The sequence below is a fragment of the Branchiostoma belcheri genome, unplaced genomic scaffold (genome assembly GCF_001625305.1).
Source record: "Branchiostoma belcheri isolate BF01 breed outbred unplaced genomic scaffold, Haploidv18h27 scaffold125, whole genome shotgun sequence".
Classification (NCBI taxonomy): Eukaryota; Metazoa; Chordata; class Leptocardii; order Amphioxiformes; family Branchiostomatidae; genus Branchiostoma; species Branchiostoma belcheri.
The window spans coordinates 864277-876000 of record NW_017802658.1 but is presented as its reverse complement, the minus strand read 5'-3'; the positions used below and the strand labels follow the sequence as shown (position 1 = coordinate 876000).

The 11724-nt window shown below is 38.5% G+C and overlaps 1 protein-coding gene across 1 annotated transcript in view; it reads right to left on the bottom strand.

Annotated features, from left to right (window-relative positions):
- Positions 1 to 11724, bottom strand: part of LOC109463370 (DENN domain-containing protein 5A-like) — a 42524-nt gene that overhangs the window by 4652 nt on the left and 26148 nt on the right. Inside the window, exons 17-28 of the mRNA XM_019760143.1 lie at positions 11166 to 11256; positions 10481 to 10609; positions 9800 to 9921; positions 9076 to 9221; positions 8554 to 8672; positions 7940 to 8037; positions 6923 to 6997; positions 6709 to 6791; positions 6231 to 6357; positions 5326 to 5500; positions 4728 to 4909; positions 4431 to 4675 (exon numbers count right to left, since the gene is read on the bottom strand). Of these exons, the coding sequence (XP_019615702.1) occupies positions 4431 to 4675; positions 4728 to 4909; positions 5326 to 5500; positions 6231 to 6357; positions 6709 to 6791; positions 6923 to 6997; positions 7940 to 8037; positions 8554 to 8672; positions 9076 to 9221; positions 9800 to 9921; positions 10481 to 10609; positions 11166 to 11256 (1592 nt within the window). The remainder of the gene's footprint in view (positions 1 to 4430; positions 4676 to 4727; positions 4910 to 5325; positions 5501 to 6230; positions 6358 to 6708; positions 6792 to 6922; positions 6998 to 7939; positions 8038 to 8553; positions 8673 to 9075; positions 9222 to 9799; positions 9922 to 10480; positions 10610 to 11165; positions 11257 to 11724) is intronic.

Sequence of the window (11724 nt, the reverse complement as noted above, 5' to 3'; positions counted from 1 at the left end):
ACTGTAAACGCGTGTGCTGTAAACGCGTGTACTGTAAACGCGTGTACTGTAAACGCGTGTGGTGTAAACGCGTGTACTGTAAACGCGTGTACTGTAAACGCGTGTGCTGTAAACGCGTGTACTGTAAACGCGTTTACTGTAATCGCGTTTACTGTAAACGCGTGTAGGTTCGCCTAATTAGCCGCAATCTGTACCTTAGAAACGTAGATAAGTGTCGATAAACTTACTAATCGACGAATAAAACAGCATTCTTTTTTTTTCTTTTTTTTTTTTTATTTACTATAGAATTCACCTCAAAACAAGGCTCGTGAGAGCCACTTACGTGTTTTGGGTTACAGTGATGACTGCGTGGTCAGATATTTGTTCACCCTTGATTTAAACCGTCTACACAAAACAATTCCTTCTCTTTGTTTTATGTCAGTTGAATCGTCGAGTGATATCAGCAAAATAACTTGGCATTTTTGCTCGCGCTACTGCAGTAATTTACTTTTGCCGCACCGGGGCGCTTTTGATCCATGGCGATCTTCACATTAAATGGCCGTCAACCGCGGCCGTTGTCATGATTGTCGCTCCTTAGACAACAATAATGATGGACGTTTCAGCTGAGGAAATGATCTGAGTTAGGAAATCGTTGTTAGAAATATGAAGTGGGGTTCTTTCTGTCAGGTAAAGCTTTTTGTTCAGGTTTTGGGCTCGCCTCTCGCCTAGGGTGGCCGAACCCCCGTAGGCTCCCGGATATCTCCGCGGTGCTGAAATGGTTGCCCGCCCACCCAGCGCCGAGCGTTTTACGTACTGGTTCGGGTTATATTACACTGCCTGCGAGACAGCAGTAATCAGTTAGTCTAGTTGGCTGAAAATTTAGACTGTCAGAAAGGCCTGTGCTAAACGGACTGGGGATCGGCTAAACACTAGTGGCTTCCAAGCCGGTTCGTAGAGAATGGTCACCGGGCTAATGGTGGTGCATGCACACGGTGGTATTGAAGGAAGAGAAAAAGGAGCCAAACAAAAACTTCAGCTCATTTATTCCTTTATTTCATATTAAATTGGTATCATGAGCTGAGATATCTGAATGACCCAGAGAAAGCAACAAACAAGGGGGCGTATGCTTTTGCGAAGAGAAGTAGTAACATACATGTAGTACATATAGTATCTTCCTTCCTAACATCTGCTTGGTTTTCATTCATATGGTAATGTATTGGACCAGAGTTTGACGGCCCTCGACGGCGAAAACTTCAGTTCTGCAAGCGATCAGCTGATCGCTGAAACACATTTTTACGCATAACTCGAGAACGAAGCAAATTTGGACGAAGGCATTTAGCAGGATTATAAAGCATACTACTAGGAATATACTCTGAAAATATGGGCACCGGAAAAGGCAAAAAGTTTGATTTTTCTGAAATTGGAAAAGCGGAAATTCATCCCCTATCACACCCCCGTTTTCGGGCTCCTGTTCCGGAAAGGCCCGTATCTCGCTAAAGAAGCCTCGCTCATTCCCAGATTTGGCCATTTCGCGAGTGGGGAAACGCGATGGGCTCTTATGGGGGTTTTACTCAAGGTCTTTCTCGCTCTTGTTCTTGACCTTGAGGCTCACCCTGACTACCTGAATATCACAAATAGATAGGAAAAGAACCGTTTTATTTTTGCATCTGTTCATTTTGAGGCAAATATTTATGGTACGGCTTGTGCGAGCGGCTGAATGTGGGTCTTTTTTTGTCAAAATTTCTGCTATTTCAGTGTGCAAGAAAGCTATAATCTCTTAAAAACCCACTATTCATACATTACAAAACTCTTATTATTCCTTTACTACAATAGACATACTCAGTAGAAATATTTTCAATCGAATTCGAATACATGTATTACATTGTAGGCATTTACTTCCAGTAAATTGTAAACTTATGTAATATATCTATGCATAATCCTCCAAATCCTACAGTAGAGTGTAAATTTCAACATTCATGACTTAGAAGCAGGGAGTACGATTTTTGCAAGTGTTTATTTTGTATTTGACAAGTGGTAAAGAACATAAAGTACATGTAAGTAGTAACTGTCACAACAGCCTGTAACTTCAGAAAAACTAGTTAAATCTTTAACATACATTTGTATCATTGCAGACCCTCTTCCATTAAAAATCTCCTAAATTTGTGTACACAAAAGCAAGAAGCAATGTGAACCTAAAATACTACTGAAGTAAGGTTTTGTGTTGACAAAATGATGAAATGACTTCAATCCTTTTCTCACATTATTGTGCAGTGTCGCCCTAAAAATAGACTTTCCAGAAATTCAAACTTTTAACCGTTCACATGTACAACATTCCTAACTTCCTTCTACATAATAACTTGCAGACAAAGAAAACATGACCTGTCGCACATTAAAAAAAAAAGTTGTGTGTATCTGGATATACCCAATCAAGTATTGCCGGCACTCCAACAGGGCCTTTCTCAAAACTACATCTCCAATGCAAGTACAATTCTTTACTTTTCACAAAAATCGTAGTGAAATTTAATAATGCCTTACAAGTAACAATTCCCTATGGAACAATAGCCAAGACTGGTCATATTAAACCAATAACATTTGCGATTTTCAAATAATTGCACATCTATATCTATATACACTAAACACCATGTAGCAGCAACCCTAACACAACTCGCAAATTTGGCAAGCAAAATTACCAACCCCACAATATCAAACCACCCCTTATTTTCATATTAGACTCTTCCAAACCAAAAGTGGGACTGTACCAATTTCACTAAGGGGTGTTTGCAGCGAAGTCAACAGTGGCATGTCCCTCAAAACAACAAAATACCACACCCCCAAACTGGAATGGTCCAATCGTCAGTTGAAAAACACAACTACCATACTAAACATTACACAACATGCAACAAATAAATAAATTTACAACTCATGAAATAATTAGTTTTAAATATGATATCATAGACTGCTGACTTAATTTCACTGAAGAGCTAATAATTGTAAGATATATGTATATATACATTTTATGGATGTAATTCACTTTTAACTCAGTAAAACCTTAGATAAACCTCAAAATTGTAACCCTTAAGAAATTTGGCTGTAGATAGTCATTGAATAAAGGAATGGAAAAACAGATGTTCAATTTTTACTTCTTACAGTTTAAAGATTTAAGTTTTAAAAACTTTTTTTTTTCAAATTGCCTTCTAAATGTGAAGGTTTAGACAAAGAATAAACATCTTAGTGCTTCTAGCTGAATACAACTAAAATGTTAAAAGGATTACAATTGGAGTGGAGGTTTAAATAACTAAGGTTTCACTTTAAATTCATAGCCATTGACTAACATTAAAAGCTGCCACAAATAATCAACCACTTCACTGAATATATGAAAGATTAGAATTACAGCAATACACAATGTCAACAAAGCTTGTGGTACAGGTATGTAAGTTACTGAGATTCAATGCTTTCATTTGAATAGTTAAGTAACCAAAACCTATCAAATTCATAAAACAGTGACTTTGAGTTGTATTTAGATGACAAATGGAGTATGTATTGTTCCAAGAGTAAATGTATGCACTTCATGTATCTAAAAATACACTGTTGATGTACATTTTGCAATTTTTGTGATAAACAATTTGTTTCAGTCATATTTCTCAACTGTTATGTTACAACAAATTGTCTCTAAACCAAACACAGGTTATTGAAAACAAATACTCTCTTAGACTACTACATTCTTTCCATCATATCAATGTCTCTGTACATAAATTTCTGGCTTCTCACTGCCCATCTCACATACTCCCCTATCCCCTTTTCATAGTTTCTAACATATTGTCCTTCCTAAAACAAACAGAACAATAAGAAGGAAATACAGTCTTCTTTTTAAATCGATCCCAAAGAACTTTCATAGCCTTGCCTTATACATCAAGACTTGCCATTGGAGGATCTAGTTAACCCTCTTCATACCAATATCTGGTAGAATATAGTTAAAACTCTACCAGAAGCTTGAATACAACCTCTGTTAACATTCATCTGCCAGGTTACATATTATACAAATGTATTTGCCACCCTAAAAATGTGTCTAAAGCACTAGATATCTAGATGCTTTTTAAAGTGGCAGATAAATTTAACCTGGCAGATAGATGTTAATGAAGTTATACATGTATTATTAAACATTAGGGTTTATCAGATGATGCTAAGCTTCATATTCTGATGCAAAGCATTTATAGATACAGGATTATCATAACAGACTTTATACATAGACGTAAAATGGCCCATAGTCTTCTGTTAATAGTTTCATCAGGTTGGTAAGTCACTGAATAAAGAGACTCTTTTTTTTTATACAACTGAGTGTTTTATTCAGCTGACATTTTGGTGACCGTCTGTCACCTTCCTCAGGGCAAATCTGATGAAATGTCGGCTGAATAAAACACTTGGTTGTGTAAAAAGAGTCTCTTTAGTCAGACCATAGCCTTATTCAGACGTATAGGCATGATAGACATGATGGAGGACTCCAGCAGGATGTTATAGCCTTGTTCAGACGTCATGATGGAGGACTCCAGCAGGAGGTTATAGCCTTGTTCAGACGTCATGATGGAGGACTCCAGCAGGATGTTATAGCCTTGTTCAGACGTCATGATGGAGGCCTCCAGCAGGATGTTATAGCCTTGTTCAGACGTCATGATGGAGGCCTCCAGCAGGATGTTACAGCCTTGTTCAGACGTCATGATGGAGGCCTCCAGCAGGATGTTATAGCCTTGTTCAGACGTCCAGGCCACTCATGATGGAGGACTCCAGCAGGATGTTGAACTCCTTGAGAGACTGGAGGATGGAGACCAGGAACTGCACCATGGCCTCGTCTCGGAGGAAGGACGTCTCCTCGTACATGGACAGGGTGACGGGCGTGGCCACAATGAGGGGGATCCACTGGTCCAGCAGGTGGTCTCTGTAGGAAGTAAGGAAAAAATATTATTTTACAGACTTTTCTGAATGTACACTGACTACTAGTAATGTACAATACATGTACAGTGTGGGGCATCATTAATAGATAGCTTTAAACAATGTTTAGAGTTAGATATGTCGTTTGGTGTAATATAGCTAGCTGCTGCGCACTGTGTGCCTGTTTTATGTGCGCCAAAATTCTTCATCACATGGTTGCTTTGATCACCAAACTGTCTATTGCTAAAAAAATTCTGACCAGATCAAATGTGCTACTGCCTACATGTATTTTTTTGAAAGTACAGTCACGTACCTCCATGTAGCACACAGGGTGTTTCAAGTTCTGAAAACTGTCCAAATCGTCATTATGTAACTTTATAACGTCTTGACATCAATGTGAAAACAGAAACAAAACCTCCCCACCTTGCTCCTAGACACACCAGTAGTTTGAACTTCTCGTCCTTGCCCATACTGGTGGAGTGTGCATTGATCTTCTCCACCAGACGACACAGAGACTTCCTGGACTGTCGCACCTGGACTGAGTCCTGAGAACCCTCCTCATCACTGTCTATACTCTGGAAGTAGGTGTAGACTTTTCCTGGGTGGGACATAAGAGATCAGGTATTCATTAGTTAGATGTCTGAAAATTTTCTCATGCTAAAGTGGCTATAATTTGTAGATTTCCAGCAATGCAATGCACTATAATGGTATGTACTGACTACATGTAGTTTTATAATGTATGCCTTCACGACTATATATTTATAATGTATAATGTATATATTTTTAATAATATGTAGATATGTGTAATAAATGTTATGTATTTATCTTATGCTGTTATTGCTGTAAATACCAATGCCATTCAGGCAACACATATTTTTGTATGTCTGCAACGTTGGTATGAAATAAAGAATTGAATTATTGAATTTATGACTGACTGATTGGTTAGTTATGAAAGATAATATTGTAAATGGTATGATCGCACTAGCAAGACTAGAACAGAGCAACTGCAACATCTGAATCTGACATTGACAGGTTGCTAGAAATTTTACTCTGATTATGCAATTTCTAGTCACTCTGTTAGTACAGTAACAGCTAGAGAAAATACATACATACATTCATACATTGTACATGTTGTACAAGACAATGTGATGCATTTTGTTGGTCTGAAAGTGCTACTTTTATCAAAAGAATGAACTAAAAACCATCACATGTATTCCTCTACATGACATGTATTGAAGTTTCCTTTTAAAGCCTATAACAGACAGTTAAAGTTTTGACTTTCAAAACCAGCCTTCTGAGCAGTTTTTAAGAGTCGAATACAACTTTACCTATGAAGTCCCAGACAAAGAACTTGTTCCTGAAGAGTCGTGAAGACTTAAAGCCGTACAGGAAGACCTGTTCCAGGGACTCCACTAGCCCGTTCTCACCACACAACAGGAGGGTCAGGCTGCCTCTCTGTATAACAACATATCAAACAGTTTAGAAAAACTTGGGTTCATTGAATCATAATTTTGTCTATAATGGTTAGCGTAGCATCTAGCTGTATATATCTTAGTAGACATTCTTCATTTTTGAGAGACAATCAAGGTATAGCACTCTGGTATCATGGTAAGGGCAGTGTCTTGTGTGGCTTATCAGTTCTTTCCCATACAAATATACAGACAAGGCAAAACCTACTGGAGATATACTTCATGGTCACAAAGGTGATGAAAAAACATGAGTGCCTCCTAGCAGTTTAGACCTGAATTGCTAAGGTAGAAAATAAGATACAATAATAATAGAACACAGTCATTGATAGGACTGTACCTCCTTCTCTGGTTTGTAGAAGTGTTTGACGATGTTGTTGACAGCATCTCCCACCATCTCCTGTATCTGTGGCAAGGCCAGTCCTGGGGAAGGGAACAGAACATGTTACAAGAACGTTATTTCTTTCAATAAAGAATATCACAACCGCATAAATGCAGAGAACTTTAGCTGCAACAATGTGGAAGGATCTTTGGAAAGTAAAGATGACACTGACTGATTTTGGGTAGATCAATCCCCACAGGTGATCTGGATCTAGATCCAGGTGGTGTGCGGCATTTCTTCAGCAGCTCTGGAGAGGAAAAAAAGTTGAATTTTAGTTGTTTCTTAGTAGAGGTACTACTATTAGTAGTTTAGAGTTCTGCTAACTTTAAGGCAAAGATATCAGAAGCAGAGTGACATGTTTGCATTGGAAGACTACAATGCAAACTGCCCTTAACATTTGCAGTATTAAAGAAAAATCATTCTTTGACTGACAAAAACTTTATTCTTTGACTGCTAATGAAGTAGACAAAAGTACTTTTGTCCTCATCAAAAAAATCTTCACTCTTTGACAGAAGAATATTTGATTCTTTGAAGCTAAGAATACATAATTTTCTGTGAAAAAGTCAGCTACATACAAATACGAGTACACTCACAAGAAAACTACCTATGCCTTGCTCCAGAAAAAAAAGACTCGTATTGTAGTCATCAATAAAAATCAGACAAAGCATGCACGGAAGTGAACCAAAAAAGATGGTTCCAAAGTACCTTCTATAGGTGAGGGAAGCTGGTGCACCCAAGAAGTCCGAACTACTTCGGAGAAACAAGGCAGAACACAAGGATAAAGGAAAGACTGAACTCCTTCAAGGCAGAGGAGAAAAGGCCAAGCAGGTAAGAATTGTCCAGAAAAGGAAACAACAAAGATTGAAAGAAATCATGCATTTTCTGCATGCTTTACACAATGTATAACAAACTTCTAAAATTACATGTACATAGAAAACCACATGCAACTACCAGTAAGTAAAATGCTAAATTTGCTATAACTTTAGAATCTGCTTTCTGGTTTGTACTGAACAAATTACAGACAAAAGATCATGGCATGCTAGCAGCTACCATATTGGAAGCCCCTTTCAACAAATTTAGCGAACAGTTTTGTTTTTAACCTTTATCTTCCCAAGTAACAAGATAGCCTAATAGGTGGTACCCCTGTCTCCCAGTCTTGGCACACTAGGGGTTAAACTGACTGCCCTACCTTCAGTGTCGACAGGTTTTCTCAGCAGCTCTCCCACCAACAGTCTCTCCAGACTGCCGTCATCCACTCCCTTCCCCAGCCACCGACCACACTGGAACCTGTAGAATGTACACAATGAGATAAGTTAAGGTTCTTCTCTGCATATGGTGTAGGGGGTAGGTTTAGGAGCAGTGGGTTGTTAGTCCACTGCGTCTGAGGCACAGTATTGGAAGAGAAAGCCCATCCCTCTCCTTCCACTGCCTTTTACCTCCATAACCCAAGACGGGTGCCCATTTTATACAGAGGTGGAGTGACAAAAGTCATGTTAAGAGCCTTTCCCAAGAACATGTCTAGCCACTAGTCCATTCATCTATAGGAATTACTCGGGGATTGAAACATTTGGCCAGGGCATAATATAGGTGTTTACAGCGTTACTTGGTATCATACTGGTGTTTTAAATCTAGGTTTAAAACTTCAAGTTGGCACACAAAATGTCTTGCTAATCTAAAACTGCATGACATACTGTCTTGTGTATGAAACTTTTATATGCCCATGGTTACCTGAAAAACAGGTTATTGACCTGAGTGTGACCTACTGGTAAAAATAAATAAAAATGAAAAAAAAGACTGTCTTACTTGTATGTGTGACCTGTGACCTCGTTCCTAACCAGGATGTACTCCACCATCCATTTGGGCATCAGTCCACTGTTGTCATGGCCGATACGCAGGGTGGTCATCAGGCCCAGGTTCTTATGCTGGGGGAGGTACAGTAACAGTGTGTTAGGGATATATCATTAGGGGACAGTACATTCACAGACAGTGTGGGGTTGGGCATCAGTCTACTGTTATGTCATCATCAGGCCAAGGTTCTTATGCTGGGGAAGGTACATTTTACAACATTTTGGGGGTGAGGCTTTGATTACAGGTGAAAGTACATTCAACACAGTGTGTGGGTGTGATTCTTGTGGTGGGAAGGTACATTTAATATGGAGAGTGAGGTTATGTATTACATCTGTCCATAAAGTTATCACAGTAACTTAAAATCAGATGACTCTTTCTGTTGGACATAATACTCTGAGAAAAATGTATCTGAGAAAAATATATGAGGAAAAAAATCAACAAATTTACAGATCTAAATATAAACTAAAACAAGTGTACCTCGAATGTCATCTCCAGAGTATTTTTGGGCAGCTGTATGATGCCCGTGTCACTCATCTCCCCTGCCAGACACATCCAGGGCTGGGCAGTCGTGGTGGAGGCGTTAAACTTACGACTGGGCACGATCACCACACGGTATGGAATGACTGGGGAACAAAACACACTTCCTTATTATAACCTTCTGCTTGCTGTGGATTTGCCCAAGCATTAAGCTTGTACTGACAATGACTGGCATAGCAAGGAAAGGGTTAACCTTTTCTATACCATACATGTTTGCTGGGTACAACCACCAGGTAAGGTGTAACTGTAAAAGTAGAAGTAAAAGTACTAAAACAGACTTTATCATATGCTAACTGCTTATTGTTGCTGCAAGCATAGCAAAGAAAGGGTTAATTCATTCCATACCATATATTTATTCTAGCAATGGAAGCATCTAAATTCATACTTCCTAGAACTATTTTGGGTTTTTGCAACTTTCACAGACCTCCTGGAATTGTCTTGGGTTTTCATGAATGTAATGAAACTGTGGAGGGGATTGTATAATGTTATTTAATTGGGAATCACACCACTCCATACATTACCGTCCACCTTTACTGTAGGCATGACTTCCTTATTAATCAACTGTTAAAATCACCTCCCATCCACCATGCAACAGAATCTAATTCTATGACAAACTCAGCCACCCAAAACAAGTACTTCTAATCATAAGTTAGCATGTTCAAACCTGTGGCAGTGAAACAGTTGGTGAAACAGAAGTAGTCGACAGCGTTGAGTGACAGGAGGTGATACAGGAACTGTTCTCTCTCCTCCTCCGAACGCAGGAACGCGTACCTCTTGTACCGGGACCTGAGGTATGGCACAAAATCAGTACACATTAACCTTCAGCATGCTAAGGTGCCCATTTGGCACAAAATTTGTGTTGATTATGGGGTTAGGCAGCAGAGAGGAGGTTTAACTTGCCAATGCAAGAAATGCATGGTGGTTATATATTCTTCTGACTTTAGTTTTGCAAATGCAATTAGTTTCTTCTATGTTTGCCTGTAATAGTCAATCTGTAGTCTGATTAGTTGATTCAAATGTACAGCTGACAAATGACATCCTTTCTTCACAAGCAGTAGATCAGTAACTTAGCAATTTTCATAATCATCATTCTGATGTGCACATTCAAGGAGGTTAAAAATATTTCTTCGTACATTTACAGTAGTAACTTGAAAGAAAAAATACAAGACTTGAATATAGTGCAAAATGCAGTCAATTGACCAATGATATCCTTTCTTGACACTTAGCTAAATTTTAAGATAAAAAAGACTCAAATCAAATATATGTCTTATGCATCCCCTACAATGTATATGCAGTCAGTTGATTGGTCAGCTGCATGTTTGAATGGACCAATGACGTGGCTTACTTGAGAAGCTCCTGATCAGCCAGTAACTCCTTGAGATGTGCAGACAGCATCTTCTTCTCTATGGACAGTCTAACCCACGTCCGCGCAAACCCTACATCTGTCTTTATCTCCTTCATAGACTGGATGCTCCTGCAAATGTACAAGTTGTTATAAATGTTCACACGAGAAAAGTAAATGCTCACACAAAATGCTCACACAAGATACATTTAAAACAGCCATTATGCAAAAGCCTTTTTTGTTTCCTATAGTATAACAAGATTCCAAAAATTGATACTCCTATAAGATCATAATTGTGGCCAGTTTTCAATAGCCTGGTTACCAAACCAAACCAAACCAAACCAAACCAAACCAGTATCTTTTAATTTACAAAGAGGACAAATAGACTTGGTAGCCAAAATGAGTTTCAAATCGGTAACCAGGCCTTCTTCTCAAATGTCTTTCCATAAAGTATACTAATATTGACTTGTATCATATCTTTAATACTGCTTGATGGAGCTGTGGTCAAAAAATTTTCAGGATTACTTGCTTACCAAGTAATACTATGTGTCAGTTCAGTCTCATACAGTTTACATGCAAATCTACAAAATGTACTACAAAATGTAGCCTTATTATATACAGTCAATTATGCTTTGTGCTACAGTTAATAGTTAAAGTGTTTAGTAAAACTATTAGTGAATGATCTTACCTCATGTCCTGGACAACTGTCTGTTTCATGGCTGGCAGCAGACTGATGGGGTCAGGTGACTTACTCCGTCTCCTCCTGTCCATCATTGGGCCTGGGGATCAGCCATTGGTCAGGATTAGTAATTACATTGCATGTATGTACTTACTGGCTGATGTGTTTCAGACTAGTATTTCTGTGAACAGCAAACCTCAAAGAACTGTATTGCCCACATCTGTATGGTTCATCAACAGTAATTGTGTACTTGAGCCAGATCATTTCTTTACGCATCTAAATGCTAAAATGGAGAACACTGAATAATAAGGTGAAAATGTGAGAAAATGTAAGGAAAGAATTTTCTTTTTTGTTGCTTTTAACAGTGTTTAAACTTAGGTGGTTTATTTGTTAGAATGAAGAAAAGACAAGATAGTTTCATAATGGAAGAAAACACCTAGTAATGTTTTTGGACCCACATAATATTAATAATTGCTAATTTGTTGGACAATGAACTTAAGCTTGGAGGTAATATCATCAAACTTAACCTTCCTTGTCACCCTTTGGATTATGACAGAGATTTTATATG